Raw genomic sequence first — 17418 nt, 5'->3', positions numbered from 1 at the left:
AGTTTTTACTGCATATTTAAAGCGCTTAAAACGCTTTTTTTAGAGCATATTTCCGGTTTCCCTGTTGATTATAATTCGATAAATACTTACCCGATTTGAATAAAGTAAATGTTTTTTAAAAGTACAACAAGTGATTATAAAAATTTCTAATTAATAATAAAATAAAAAAAGGGTCACGTTTATTTTTAACAAGAACGACTATTTAGGAACTTCTATTAAGGCTTAAAAGGGAAAATATTCTTAATGAGTTTAGCATAAAAGATTTAGAGAATCACACGGGTAGTTTTATATATAGAAAGCTACCTCGAGTGAACTTTAGAACATAAAATTTTATAGACGTTTAGAAGAATTGTTACCTTTTTCTGGTTTCATGTAAAGGTTATTGTCTATCAGGCTTTATTTGTTAATAATAAAGAAGTCAAAAATCTTAATCAAATTGTCTCCAACATATTATCATAGCCCATTAATTGAGATTACAATATTAATAAAAAAAAACCCACTTAGCATGTGCATTCCTCGCTTTCTCAGTGACGAATAAACGAAATAGAATAAGAATATGTGTGTTGTAAGCCAGCGTGAAAGAACTATAAAATGGGCACCTGTTATAGTGAGTCAACATGTTGGAATAAATGCAAAACCAATCATGTTTAAATTTTATACAAAAGGTTTAGCAAAGCAATTTTTAATGTGTAGCACCTCTGCTGCGATAAGACAGAATATAATGAGTACCGCATCTTTTAGAATGTGTAAATATGTTTTTTAGAAGGCCTGCAAAGTGAAACCCTATCTTTTTTCCAGCTAAGAACTGTGGATGAGTGCACGTGGGCACAGGATGCTCTCTTAACTGTCGATTTTAATTGTTCTTATTTTTGCGTTTTTTTTTATCAGTATCATTTGCAAATGTATAAACTAAATGTATCCTAAGAGATTAATACTTTTATATATTGTATTGTTCTTTTTGTGTATTAAAATTCTAAATGGTCATTATTTTAAAAGGTTCCATTAAAAATCGTTGTATTTTATACTTTCTATTTATATGTATAGAAAATAGAAAAGTGAATGAATGTAGTAAGTCTTGGTGGTTAGTTTTGTTAAAACAATGAATTAATGGCAAATTCTTTGAAAACAAATGACCCACGTTATTAACGTTTGACTTAGTTTTGAAATTATTGTATAAAGTAACCGCACTTAGCCTTATTTACGTGTATTTATTCATAAATAACAAATATTTTAATGGATTTCTTTAATTTTGCTCATTTCATTGTTTCATTTTCCTTTTCATTACAGGTGCTTCTTTGGATCGTCGTAGTGGCAAATTAATCGAATCGAAAATGAAAGTTTTATACGAACAAATGCCGGTGATATATATCTATGCCATTAATACTACAGCCGGCAAAGATCCCAAATTGTATGAATGTCCCATTTATCGTAAACCTCAACGTACCGACCTCAAGTATGTGGGTTCTATAGATTTTGAAACCGATTTCAATCCCAAGCACTGGACATTGCGTGGTGTTGCTCTACTGTGTGATATTAAATAAACAGGAGTGTGTTGTATCTATCAGCATATCTATTCTATCATCTGTGTGGGATTATTTTATGAGAATGTATTCATACTTATGTATAGATGAATGTTAAGATTATTTAAAATTCTGTTTTATTTATGCCTGTATATACTAATTGGAAGAGTGTGCGTGTCAATTTATGTATGTCCTTTACATTTTCCTTTTATTTAGTTTTTATTTTTGTTTCCTTGGAATGTATTAGTATTCAAATCCATATATTAATTTCTAGTTTGTTAAATTAACTCCTGTAGGCAAATTAATTATGCTTCCGTTTCCAAATGCAAGTTAAACGTTGCTCATAATCTTTATGGAAATCTCTAATGAAATTAGCCGTAGTTTATTGTAGCATGAGGTAAACATATTTAGTAATAAATACTACAAAGTAGCATATTTCTAGCATAAAATATTTGTTGTATGAATGTGTAAAAATTGTTCTATTTGGATTAAAAAAAAATTAGATTAAAAAAATCTTATACAATGTATAGTATTTCATCAATTTCATGAATTAATTTCTTTTTATTACGTAAGGCAGACAGATGTAGATATTTCCGTTTGAATTGGTGGCACTTAGCAGAAACAAAAAGTTTATTTATTTGTCTTAAATGTAGGCCAACAAACAGAGCTATTCTATAATATGAAGAAACCGGGAATGAAATAGAAATGCATATTTTACCATATAAATAAAAACAAAGTGATGATGGAAATCAATCGATTTTAAAATTAAATTGGGTTTTCAAATCGGCAAAGGTGTGATTGAAAGTCTTATTAAATAATAATTATTTTGGCATAAATTAAACTACTTGGGGTCATTCCATATAAATTCAACTCAGTTTGGATTTTATCCGGTTTATCAACCTTAACGTTCGAGTTTTCAAAAATCCCTTTTTAGTGGATCTACATATATGATGTAAAAGGAACCCATTAAGTTTTTAGCTTTATCGGGTGGTGCGATGATGAAAAAATCTGCCAGTCATGTTACTATTTTATTTATATATCATTTATATATTATATATGTATTTAGATATCATGTCAAAAGAAAAATCTTTTAAAACTGATGTCTTCCGATAGGGATGCAATTTGCACCAAGGTAATTCATATTTGATAGTAATTTAGACACAATTATTCAACAAGATCGGTCAAGAACTCTCTGAGTTAGAGGGGGTCAAAATTTTACATTTTTGCCAAACATTTGTTTTTTCTCATCCATGTAACTAATTACCTATTGTTCTTACCAAAATTTGTCCAAATAGTTTAGATAGATATGTATGTCTTCAATCTTTCGAAAAAAAAATTTAAAAAAAATAAAAATTTTTGACTTTTTTTTCCAAAATTAAAAAAGCTATTAAAGCTTTCGTTAAAAGGTTATTCGGGAATACAAAATTAGTATTTTAGTAAAATTGTTTTATGCTAAATTCCCAATTTTTAATTTGATAAATTCACTGAAATTTATTGTTGGGGGATAAGCTAGTTCCTATGCGCATTTCACTGGTTGCTTAGGCCAGATCATCAGGAAACCTTTTCCCAAAAGGCTTTAGAAAAACTAAAGATATTATACAATACAAATAAAAACACGGACCATTTTGAAAAAAATTCTAGATTTTTCAAAAAAATTTAATTAAATTTCATCCCGATCGGAAGACATCAATTTCAAAAGTTTGTTGTTCACTTGACGTGAAATCCCCTATATGTATAGAGTAACTTCGGGTATTGTGGACTATGCGTCTAATGTGGACCTATGTCTTTTTTCAGAAACTATTGAAGGTATGATAACACAGCTTTGCCGTACATTTTACAATTTGTTTAAAACGACAATTGCACATGAGCTTTCATGAGTAATTAATATGTTGGGTTTTTATTCTTGTATTGAAATTAATGGGCATGGTCAACATTTTTTCGGCCCAAGTAAGAAACAAAATTTGGTACAGTTAATTGGTAGAATTTAATGTTGGTCATTTTATATAGTTAAAGTGAACACTTAGTTTTGCATATATTTGGTAAATATTTAAGCACATTTAGATTATTAGGAAAAATTATTTTTTTACTACTGAAACACAAGTTCGTGTAATGTGTGACGGTATTTTTTTTTGTTGAATTCTATTTGATATGACCATTAATGAATTGACTCTTTCAAGTGATTTCGATTTAAAGTGTTAAAACAGTAAATAAAATAAATTTAAGACTTAATGTTTCATTCCCACTTGTTTTTTTTTGTTTCGCTCCATTTCTTTGATCAACACATTTCTCAATTATATTCCACTCATTTTTCAAATACCTTTTTATTCAATAATTCTTTATAGTCCCGTTACTTTTCTCAATGAGTGTTTTATTGAATGAATATAGATTTTATTGAAAATATGTAGTGAGGTTAAATCGAGAAGATTTTTGGATGATTCAGAACTGAGACGTCAAACAGAAAAGTTCAACCAGCCCATATATTTTATTAAGATAATAATAAAACGTGGCCAAATCTAAAGATTATATAATCTGATAATTAATTGTGAAGTACAATTTAAGAATTTAAATTATATAAAAACTATTTGAATTGCTACATAAATTTAAAAATCAAAGAAAACAAGAAGCGAACAATAAAAGAGCAGTGATCTCCACCAATTAAATATCAACCATTAAGTCTGGAACTCAATTCTACTGTTTGAAACCATGTGTTGGACTTGGAACCGAGACTGGCGTTTTCGAGTACACTTTCTATAAACCTTTGAAAGCACACCGATACCTAAACTTTGGTAAAGTATTCATTTATTCGCCAAATAGTTGAAAAGTTTCAAAATTCAAAAGTTAAATAATTAATTAAATTAGAACTTGAATTCGGTGTTTACTTAAAACCAAATTGTTCTGTAATTTTTATTATAATTATATACATATAATTTCTTATATATATTTATTCGACTTCAGTTTAAAACTACTATTACAAAGAAAATAATTCAAATATTTAATTAGTTCACAAGTTCATATAATTAATAAGTCCCATCTTTGTTAGTTGTTATTTGTATTTTGTTATTCTTGTTTTATTCTTGTTTAAATTCTTTCATTGATATTTTTAAGCATCGATCAATGAAGTCTCCAAATTTTTATTGTATTATAATTTCTCTTCATTGATCATTTATCATTGCTCATTACTTTTGTTTTAAGATTACTGTATTAACCCAGGAAACATTTTGCAAAGGCATTAGCAAATTAAAGATTTCGTTATTAGAGTATATGTTTATATAATCATATATTATTATATTTGTGTAAAGTTAATAAGATAAATGGATTTATAAATTACAGTACAGTATTTATACTAAATGAATTTCTCAAATAAATTAAAAGTAATTTTAAGTAATTTCAAAATGAAATAAGAATTTATTAATTGAAGTTAAGAAAACTAAAACAAAAAGGTAGTGTATAATATGGGGTTCTTCAAAATTGATTTAAAGGGATTTTAACGAAGAACCATGGCTGGTGAGGGCATGGATCTAGAATATCTAAGGATCCGGTAGTTGTGAAGTAAATGAAGTTAGCTTGTTTTAAATATAAATTAGAAATAGCCCTTTTTAGTCCGTCCGAATTTAAAGTGAGTTATAATATTTTGTTTTATGATGTATAATATTTTGTTTTATGAGCACGTTTTCTAATTTTGTGTTGGTAGTTATTAGGATAACGAAAGCCAAGAACCACACCCATCCGGCGAGCCCTAGTCTATGTTTGAACGTGCGGACTTTCGTTATGCCTAGAAAAAAAAAAAAAATTGAATTGTACCAACAACACCTCTAGCAACAATCTACCATTACAAATGTGGACCACCTCATTTACTTTATTGTATACTACTGGTCCATATTACCCTCATATAGTAGTCCACATTACCCTCCCATTTTTTAAATGCTGTTTTTGCTGGATTCCTTACAAAATTTTCACATACATTTTTCCTCCTTTGACGCAAAAAAATTTTCAACTACAAAAAATTAGAGAATACATTTGCTAAATTATTGGTACACAACTGTTTTAATATCCATATATATTGTGGCCAACATTTAGAAAATATAAAACGGTAGTTCATAATACCCGAAGTTACCCTACAGATTTTAAAACATAAAATTGAATCCTTTCAGATAACACTGCACACTTTTTGAAATCGAATAACGCGTTTCAAAGTTATTCGATGTTAAACATTGCTAATTTTTCATAGAAATTTCTGGGATGACCAACTGTGCATTTAAGATTAGATTATGTAATTTGAATTTTAACAAAATCAAAGAAGAGAAAAATTCAAAACCCTATTTATGAATCGATAAATATTTGAATTACCCCACAATAAAATCATAGTCTTTAGTTGTGTTCAAATCATTTTCCAGAATATATATGTAATCCTCGGAATTTCCTGATTCTATTACAAGTTCTACTCTAAATATGAGAAAAATTTTTAGATTCAGCTGATGCACAGTGCGGCCAAAGGCACCTTTGACCGGCCATAAGTCTAAAAATGTTCAAAATGATCCACAAATTGGTATATGGGGGTTTTTGGGGTCGCTGAATACGAATCCGTTTAGAATTAACAAATTCAAAATGGTCGACCTAATGTGGCGTCATTTCATACGAAAAAACTTGTAAAAAATTAAATGAATATGCTAATTGATTAAAAGTTTTTGTTTTGATATTATTAGGGTATATGATTGAAAAATTACAAATTTACAATGGTGAAATGCAATTTGGCGATGTTACATACTAAAATGCATACGTATTTGTGTATCTCTACCTTAGTTCACGTTTTCGAGAGTTTACTGTATATTTATATATATAAATGTGGTGTTGTATTTTATGTTATTTCATGTAAATCAAAGCGTGGTGAAATGCAATTTGGCGATGTTACATACTAAAATGCATACTTATTTGTGTATCTCTACCTTAGTTCACGTTTTCGAGAGTTTACTGTATATTTATATATATAAATTTGGTGTTGTATTTTATGTTATTTCATGTAAATCAAAGCGTACTACCTTACAAGGAAAAATAAATGCGCAATAAACCCTCTAGAAAGTATTTTTGCAAGGCAGTTACCAAAAAAAAATTATTTTTTTTTGCCGAACGTAGGGCAACTTGCAAATACTTGCAGCTGAATTTTATTTTATTTGTTAAATAATCACCCTTAATCTACTTGGCGTCGTCGACATTGTCGTCGACATTGTCGTCGACATCGTCGTCAATATTGAGTCAAAAAATGGTATATGTTACGCCGATATTGATAACAATTGGTAACTTTTGAAAGCGGTTTGTACTTTAACCCGACTTATAAAAGAATAAAATGCTGTCAAAAGTTACCAATTGTTATCGATTTCGGAGAAACACATACCATTTTTTGACTCAATATTGACGACGATGTCGACGACGCCAAGTAGAATAAGGGTGAATACTTTGACTTATTAAATCCAATAGCTTAAAGAGCAGGAAAAAAATGTTTCACTCAATCACATCAATTTTGTTTTAAAAATAAAAAAATAGACTTTACATATCACTTTCTAACAATTTACTATTTAGAAATTTACATTCAGATTTTGATTTTGCGTATTGTTGTTATCTTCAGCTGTATCCATTTTGTTTCGTTTGATTTGCTTGATTACAAAAACTTCGACACGTGTTTAACGGAAACTTCTACTAGTCGATCTTTCCTACGGTAGTGTGCCATTCGCGTGAAGGCTCCTTCAAACTGAAATTATGAAGGGCATTTGAGGCAAGGGACCTTACTATGATAATTTTTCATCTCCTAGAGCATTTCTTTACCCAACCCAAAAGTTTTTTCGACTTTTGACCGGAAAAAGGTGCCTTTGGCCGCACTGTGTGATGGTATAAATTCGTCTCAGATGTTTGTAGTAGATTTAAAGTGTTTTAAAAAATGTATATGCTTTTGGACATCAGCAGACTTCAAACTGATTTCTAATCATTTAACTGAGATGAAAACTCTGACAGTGTATGTGTAGAGCGGTTTAAGTGCAAATTTAAAAAAAAAAATTAGTTTTTAATCTTTTGTGTTTTCTTACCACAAAATATCTTTAACGCATGTCCAATAAACAGATTCAAATGTGAACGTATCCATGTAGAATTCAACGTTTCTAGTATGATTAATATGTGATAATTTATAACAAGCATACTCTTGTATACTCATGTGAATTTTGTAGTACGTATTGAGATAAGGGAATATTCTTAATATATATTCTTCTTTGTGTTATTGTATCAACAAATCTTAATTTTACCATCACAATCTCATTGCAATAATAGCTTAGAAATATTAAGACAATATTTACAGAAAACACAACGCGGACGACAGCTGCAGCTGGAAAGAAAATGCATTACATTATTCTTAGTTTATATAAAATTACTTGTCGATGTATTCTTGAAATTTATTGCAATTCTAATAGAATATTAGACAGATTTTCCGATTTTCACCATACGAAGACCTACAAATATTGTCGTAGATGATAGTATAGCAGATACTATCTACAATCCGGTAGATCCGCCATGAGCGAAGGGTATCCGATAGTAATTTATACATTTTTCATTTGCGACCGAAGTATATTCTGGATCGTTATAGATAGCGAAGTCGATATAGCCATGTCCGTCTATCAGTCTTTATGTTGAAATCAACTTTCCGTATATCTTACATACATGATTCATAACTAGGGTTTTTATCCCGGGAATTCCTGGGACAAATTTCCCGGGAATTTTGCCAATTTTCACTACCCGATTCCCGGGATTTTTAGTCGGGATTCCCGGGAATTAAAAACTGACGAAACTACAAAGAAAACAAGTTAGAAATCTATTTTTTTTTTTTAAAGTGAAAAGTTTTTGTTTTACAGATTTTCCTTTATATCTCGGCAAAAATGGACCGCTTATTATTATTTATTTGGGATTTTTCGAATGAACATTTAAAAAAGCATATGGAAAACTACACGATCTGTAAATAAAGGTGAATAATCTTCAATGCCAAGATTGACCGGTGCGAATTATTCCAGAAAACACTAGTAGAACTACTTTTGATGGCGGCACACCATTTGGTATTTTCAAGTATATTATAACCAAAACTGAAACTAAATTATCATCAAGTACATGATTTTCTTAAACAAAATAACGTATATGCTTTGAGTAATTAATTAATAAATCGTTTTTACCTTATTTTAGGTAGTATCCTAAATTTTTTATAATAAACTTGTTGCAATTGAATATGTTTTGCAGTCTTTATGAAAATTTAATGAAGGACCCTTCTTTAGTTTAAAAAAGTAGTTGTTAGTAATTAAAATAAAAAATTTCAAAATTTATATATAAACTGCTTTTATTTAAAATAAAAAAAATATTTTTATTTTTTCATGAAAATTTATATTGATGATACGTTTTTTTGTTTCAGAAAACAAATATTCACATATCTTAAAGTGTGCTTTGAAAAAATTTGTTTTTTTTATAAAATATTTTTCTAGTGTCATTGTAATTCAGATTTGAAAATTTTGTTTCAATATCTCAAGTAGTTTTCATTTTATATCGTTTTTTGCGTCTCCTATAAACTTATGAAAAGTGATGATACGTTATTTTGCATTTTAGGTGAAGATATGTTGTATTGTAAAAATTTACCCTTGAATCCAATAATTTGGAAATTTTCGAGATCAACATAAATTTTATCATTTCATTCCTTTTACTAAAAGGCTTAAGAATTTTTTTTTTCAATTCATTTTGAAAATGATTAAAAGTAAATATATCTGAATAAAGAAAAATCATTTTAACTTTAAATTTTTAGTAGATTTGAATTAACAAAAATTAATTAATACGAAGCTCTATATATAATGATTATATGAAATTTTAGAGAAAAATTTTACCGATTCCCGTGAATCAAAAAAGGTCGGGAAATTAAAAACCCTATTCATAACTTACATACATGATTCATACATCAATATATCGGGAATTCTTTCGGCTCGGTTGCTATTTAAAATCGACAAAATTGGCCCACAAATGGCTGAGATATAAGGAAAAAACCGGACAAAATTTTTGGCTTATTTTTGATCTTTATCTGGATTACTAAGTCATTAATATAGACAGTATGGATATCTAATGATAGATATTTCAAAGTCCATTTCAACGATATATATAAGGCTATAGTAAGTTGGACCTACAATTGGTCAAAATAGGGAAAGCTATTTTTTAACCCAAATTTTTTTTCATCAAAAAATTTTTTTTTGAAGGTTATATACGATTCGGCACATTCGAATATAGCTCTATTACACTGTACAACAAAAAAAAAATATGCTGGACATTGTATGATAATGAAGTGGAATTGCATAGAGCTAAAAAAATGTAATTAATGAATACTTTCTATCCAAATATTCTATCGAATGTAAAATAATAGAGATATTAGTGATTTTTAGTTAAATTTGAATTATTTTTTTCATGCTTGGGGTACTTTAAAATAAAATTCTTAATAAATGCGAAATTAACCCTAGGCTCACTTTTGTTGTGTCTTATTTCTGACTTTCTGGTTGAATTTTCCGTTTTGTTGTATTCAGGGATTTATAGTAAAATTTCAGGGATAATATTTTTGCGGAACATTTTTTTTTGCTCTTTTTTAAAAGAAGGACAAAAAGACCCATGCCTTGAGGATTTAAAAGGTTATCATATTTTACAAAAATGTTAAATTTGCTGAACACATTTTATACCTAAAATGCAAGGATCACATGGTTTCTTATGCCGATTAACAATAATAATGTGCCAGAGTTGGGAAACTTTAACCCCCCCTCAAATGAAATCCAGATGTAAACTTTCAAAACGGAAAAAATTTGATTTTGTTGTATAGTGTTATTATATAATTTCATTTGTAATTCTATTGTAATAACATTAAAATTTATTTTGGGCACTTTTGAAAGAATTTTATCTTAGAATTAGTGATGCAACTTTTATTAAAAAACTTTGAATTTTAAAATATGTAATATTCTATTATTTTCATGTGTCGTTAAATTCCCGTTAATTTTCTTTTATTTAAAACAACGCGTTCGCAAAAACTAAAATTATTGCAATTATTTCCCATGATAAATATTTAAAGATTTACTAAAGGAATATTAAAGACATTGTCGTTCTTCTACTAGTCAGTATAAGTTGAAACATGAGACAATTCATGCAATTGTCTTTCATTTTGTCGTCAAAAGAGTTTTACTGACGATAAGCTGAAGACATTGTCGCTCATCTTGTTGTTGATGTAGCTTCAAAAATTACAAAATTTATGCAATTGTATCTCACTTTGTCTTCAATATGTATTTTGTTTATTAAAAACAAGTTCATTCAATTGTTTAGCTAATCTAAAATGGAGCTTGAAACACGACAACATACGCGACTTGTATAGATGACCAATTATTAAATGTTCTGAAGACAACATCGATGAAAATTTCATATATGACTCTCTGCCCAACACTATTAATATACAAGAGGCATTTTCGGGACATTCCCATCAAGATCTAACTGAGACACTCAATTAGTTAGTTAGTTAGTTAGTTAGTTAGTTAGTTAGTTAGTTAGTTAGTTAGTTAGTTAGTTAGTTAGTTAGTTAGTTAGTTAGTTAGTTAGTTAGTTAGTTAGTTAGTTAGTTAGTTAGTTAGATAGTTAGTTATTTAGTACTCTGCGTTTCATCGTAGAAAGTTACTACCAATATGTTCATATGTTCACACAAATTTAAATTTGTGTGGAAATTTAAAAAATAAATAAAATACAACAATTAGAAATTTCCCAAAAAAATATGTTTCTTGTATTGTTTTCTTTTTTTTTGTATTCCACATCTTGATCACAAAATTAAAATTATTACCGGTATTCTCAATGTAGAGTAGTTGCCCTAGAAATATAGTAAAAGAGCAGTTTAGCTAAAACCAAAAACAAAATACATTAGAACTACTTTTCTACTGCTTTTTAAACAATTTGAGGTAATTTTGTATTTAATATTTCATGACATTTATACAAAAAAAATATAATACAAAATAATATGGACAAATCCAAAGAAACAAGTCGGAAAGTACATAACAAATGCAATTTATGATTCGAGAATAAATTTATCGACAGCAAATTGCTCTTTTACACTTTTACCAGACCAAGAGCTTTAGAATATTACATATAATGTGATTACCAAAGTATAACAAGTAGTCCGACTCTGTATTTTTTAAAATTACTCTCTCACTTATACAGGTACCATGAGAATTCAACACCCTTGTAAAATAATTAAACACACCAAAATACTTGAAATTTTAACTACGATTTTACGACTAAATAAAGGCCGAACCACATTATTACACTTTTAAATAATATAACTTTTATTTCCCAAACACGTTAATTTAGCTCAAATGAAAAAATGTATTTTTTTTTTTAATTTTTGACACTTAATTTTATTTGTGGTAGAATTTATATTATGTAACGGAATTTCAAGTTTTGGTATTGAAAATCAAACAAATTGAAACTTAACACAATTTTATAAAACCGTTCAGGTCTGGTTAAAATTAAAAACGTACCAACACACTTTTGTTACTTAAGGTAGGATCACATGATTGCCGTAATGCACCAATTATTGGTTTATTTTATACGTCAATCGTGTGATTTCACAACTTATTGGCTCATATGTCAAACTATAGCCATATTGTGCTTATTTGGCCCAATCAAATGCATCCCTGGTGCGGCAATTATGTGAATGCTTGATAGGCAACATGCACCAATAAAAAAGTTAAAAATACACCAATATACATATATTGTGTTCTAGTGCGGCAATGAAAGAAGGCAACTCTGCCACTCTCTGACCCACATACATCTTTTAACATTTCTTTATTAATTTTTTTATACGATAATTAAGGCCGACGCAATTTTCTTTTTTTATTTAATAAATAATTTTTTCACAAATAGATTTTTTACATTTATGTAAACAAAACAAAATTTAACATCTATCACAACAGCTGTTTCTCTGAGTTGCCGTAAACTAGAACAATCGTGTGACTGGAATGCGATAATTATTGCCACTAAATTGCTTTGCGCCTATTTACGACAATCAAATTTATATAAAATTAGGCAATCATTTGACTGCAGAGAATTTGATTGGGACAATTTCTTTATTGGGCCCCAATTCAGAACAATAAAAATTGTATAAAATTGGTGTATTGCGGCAATCGTATGATCCTACCTTTAGACTTAAGTAATTTTTCACTAAGACATATTTAGAGTTAGGCAATGTCGTTAAAGAGTTGTTCTACCTGTTATACTTAGTTACTGGCTAACTCTATAAATGTGTTAGTAAAAACTAACTAAAAAAGTACCTAACTCTGAATTTGTGTTTGAATTTTTATATGATTTTCAATACGGAATATTTAAAGTCTGTTAAATTCTACCACAAATAAAACAAAATGTCAAAAAATTAATAACAAAAATGTTTTTTTTATTTTATGCAAAATGGACGTGTTTCTGAAATGAAAATGTGATAAAATTGTATATTACAAAATTATATGAGTTAAAAAATTAACGTGAATTAATCGACAATTTATAGTTAAAATTTCGAGACATTTGATGTACTTACATTTCCCACGATACCCGTTTATATGAGATAGTAATATATTGAAAAATATAGAGTCGGACTACTTGTTACACTTTTTACAAAAAGTTTGTACTTTTTGCTTTAACGAAGACAAATCTTGTTTTGAAACATTATTTAAATCAATTTCACTGATAATAGAATTGTAAACAGCCTCTTCACTATAAAAAGGCTTGTAAAGTAAGTAATTTTTCATGTAAAATTACATGTACAAATTAAAAAATGCGTAAATTTAAGCACAGTGTATTTATAAAAATGATTTACTTACTTAACTCTGCAAAAATACATACAAAATATAGTACTTTGCTTGTTTCTAAACATGTTTATAATATAATAAACATTTTAACTTTAAAATTTCATATAATATGAGTAAAAGTAAGTTTTACACTCAAAGTGTATAATATAGAAATTGTCAAAATTTTGTTTCAAAAATAATAAAAAGTTTCCAAAAAATTTCATATTTTTATTAAATAATTATTTATGAAGTCCTGAAAACATTTTTATTTTAAAAGAACTTATTTTCTTCCACTTTTCTCGTTATTAACGGAAAGTGTATAAATTTTCACCAATGAAAGTAAGTAAAATAACTTTACAAATATCCTTTGTATATAATTTTCTAAAAATATTCTTTGACATTTTTATTAATTTTCAGATACATATTTTTCAAAAGAAAAGGTTAAAATACAGAAACATTCAATAAAGATATCACAACAGCTAAAAGCGGTTTTATTTAATCAACAATTATATAAAAGAGCATTACTACGAATAATTTTGTGCTACGTTTAGAGCAGCAATAGCCACAAATAAGAAGAAAACTTTATGTCATTTAATAATTTGGCTGATGTAAGATGAAATGGTATAAGTATATCGTCACCTATAATGCAAAATAACGTAAGTTTGTAGGAGATACATAAAACGATATAAAATGAAAACTACTTGAGATATTGAAACAAAATTTTCAAATCTGAATTACAATGACTCTAGAAATATAATTTATAAAAAAAATATTTTTTTCCAAACACACTTTAAGATATGTGGCTTACGTTTTTTTGAATTGTTATTTTCTGAAACAAAAAAACGTATCATCAATATAAATTTTTAAGAAAAAATAAAAACTTAAATAAAAATATTTTTTTTTTATTTTAAATAAAAGCAGTTTATATACACATTTTTAATTTTATTATGTTTTTTTTTAATTTTAATTACTAACAACTACTTTTTTAAACTAAAAAAGGTTCTTCATTAAATTTTCATTAAGACTGCAAAAAATATTATATTGCAACAAATTTATTAAAAACAAATTAGGATACTACCTAAAATAAGGTAAAAATATTTTATTAATTAGGGCCTGGCTCACTAAATGCGAACGAACATTTTCTTTCTTATTTTATAAAAAACAACAAATAAAATAGATTTTTTTATCAATTTGAGCCAGGCCCTTAATTACTCAAAGCGTATACTAGAGTGACAGCCGATTTTTTTTTTTTAGATTTCAAAGAGTGCCGGGTGGAATATTGTGACACTAGGCCTAAATGTTAAGTGCTGAAAATTTGAGCCAAATCGGGCAACGATTTCTGGACGCGCATCGAGGTCAAAGTTCAGATATATGCAAAATTTTACTGTTAATATGGAATAAATAGGTGAAACTCGTTAACTTTCTGCATTGTTTTCTAGAAATGTGTAGATTTATTTATATTAATGAATATTACATTAAAAAAAATTTTTGGAAATTAACCCTGTATCTCCTTTGGTTCAAAATGACCCAAAAACTGTATTATCGCTAAAATTAGAGAAAAATGCAAATTTTTCAGTTTTTGAAAAAATTTTGCTACTAAATAAATACTTTTGCAAATGAATGCAAAAGAATCGAAATATGTACGTAATTATCGTTATAATGAGATATAAATGACAAAATTTGATTAAAAAATTTTAAAGTTATTACAAATTCGCCAGACCATTAACGTGTTTCAGGCCACTTGAACAAATAATTTAGGAAAAAAATTAAGATATTTCGAGAAAAATTAAAATAAAAGCACATTTTTACTTAAAATATGTCCATATTTACTTGTATATGAGTTTTTGTCTTCGTAGGGTACCGTTAACCTATTTGGAGGGATGGCCAAAAAAAATAATTTTTTTTAACGGCTGTTTCAAAACTCCATTTTCAAATTTTTAAAAATTTTGTTAAACAAATTTCAGATTTTTTCGATCATCACATTTGGGTTTATTGAGATCAAAATAGGGAATAAAAATATGAAAAAATTATGTCAATACCTCTTACAGTTTTTTCGTACCTGCGATTTAAATTTTGCGTTTTTCAAGAAAAACTAATTTTTTGTCCATATTTAGGCGAATGAGTCCAATTTCCTTACTGTTATAAATTTTAAGTAAAACCAATTCATAATATTATAGTCCTTGTAATTTTAAATATGTTCTGAAAGTTTTACTAAAATCGGAAAACGATAACCTTTGAATCGTGAAGGTCAAAGGTCAAATTTTTCAATATTTGGAATTTCTAATGAAAATATAGCGAAATGTTATATATTTTTGGGCTATTTTCATGAAACTTGAGGAAAATATATAATGGTGTCTAGCATTTACAACAAAAGTACAAAAATGGATTTTAACCTTTAAGAGTACTTGGGGTCAAAATTGTTGTGTTTTTCGTGATTTTAAAAGTTGAGGGTAATTTGGACCCCAAGTGCTGCTAAGGGTTAATTTCCATTTTTGTGCTGTGATTTTAAATTCTGGACTTTATGTTATATTTTCCTCAAGTTTCATGAAAATCGGCCCAAAAATATATAACATTTCGCTATATTTTCATTAGAAATTCCAAATATTGAAAAATTTGACCTTTGACCTTCACGATTCAAAGGTTATCGTTTTCCGATTTTAGTAAAACTTTTAGAAGATATTTAAAATTACAAGGACTATTATATTATGAATTGGTTTTACTTAAAATTTATAACAGTAAGGAAATTGGACTCATTCGCCTAAATATGGACAAAAAATTAGTTTTTCTTGAAAAACGCAAAATTTAAATCGCAGGTACGGAAAAACTGTAAGAGGTATTGACATAATTTTTTCATATTTTTATTCCCTATTTTGATCTCAATAAACCCCAATGTGATGATCGAAAAAATCTGAAATTTGTTTAACAAAATTTTTAAAAATTTGAAAATGGAGTTTTGAAACAGCCGTTAAAAAAAATTATTTTTTTTGGCCATCCCTCCAAATAGGTTAACGGTACCCTACGAAGACAAAAACTCATATACAAGTAAATATGGACATATTTTAAGTAAAAATGAGCTTTTATTTAAATTTTTCTCGAAATATCTTAATTTTTTTCCTAAATTTTTTGTTCAAGTGGCCTGAAACACGTTAATGGTCTGGCGAATTTGTAATAACTTTAAAATTTTTTAATCAAATTTTGTCATTTATATCTCATTACAACGATAATTACGTACATATTTCGATTCTTTTGCATTCAATTGCAAAAGTATTTATTTAGTAGCAAAATTTTTTCAAAAACTGAAAAATTTGAATTTTTCTCTAATTTTAGCGATAATACAGTTTTTGGGTCATTTTGAACCAAAGGAGATACAGGGTTAATTTCCAAAAATTTTTTTTAATGTAATATTCATTAATATAAATAAATCTACACATTTCTAGAAAACAATGCAGAAAGTTAACGAGTTTCACCAATTTATTCCATATTAACAGTAAAATTTTGCATATATCTGAACTTTGACCTCGATGCGCGTCCAGAAATCGTTGCCCGATTTGGCTCAAATTTTCAGCACTTAACATTTAGGCCTAGTGTCACAATATTCCACCCGGCACTCTTTAAAATTTTAACAAAAATTTTTTTCCATACAACTGATTGTCACTCTAGCGTATACGTTATTTTGTTTAAGAAAATCATATACTTGATGATACTTTAGTTTCAATTTTGGTTATAACTTGGTTATTTTTGATAGCAAAAGTTTAAAATTTTGTACACATATGTAATATGATGTAGTGAATCGTAATCAATAATAAATCAATTTCGAATTTTTTGATGATACGTTGTTTTGCATTTTAGGTGACGATATGTATGTTTTATTAAGGAGTGAGATCGAAAAATTCTTAACATACATATATGTTTATAAAAAAGAAACCACTAAACTTACAGCTTTAATTTTTTTTTTATTTGATTGAAATTATTATTACAATTTACAAAAAAAATTATTTTTATAGTTTTAATCACTAGTGATGAAATTTTGAACCTTT

At 27.6% G+C, this 17418-nt stretch overlaps 1 protein-coding gene across 1 annotated transcript in view; it reads left to right on the top strand.

The window, feature by feature from the left end:
* The window catches only part of Dhc1 (Dynein heavy chain 1), a 108454-nt gene extending 106758 nt beyond the window's left edge, over positions 1–1696 (top strand). Inside the window, 1 exon segment of the mRNA XM_065515984.1 lies at positions 1288–1696. Within this exon segment, the coding sequence (XP_065372056.1) occupies positions 1288–1541 (254 nt within the window). The 3' untranslated portion in view covers positions 1542–1696.
* The last annotated feature ends 15722 nt before the right edge of the window (positions 1697–17418 follow it).

Source organism: Calliphora vicina, chromosome 1 (genome assembly GCF_958450345.1).
Source record: "Calliphora vicina chromosome 1, idCalVici1.1, whole genome shotgun sequence".
Taxonomy (NCBI): domain Eukaryota; kingdom Metazoa; phylum Arthropoda; class Insecta; order Diptera; family Calliphoridae; genus Calliphora; species Calliphora vicina.
Note: the sequence above shows the minus strand (reverse complement) of the source record. Positions and strands in the feature narration are given on the sequence as shown.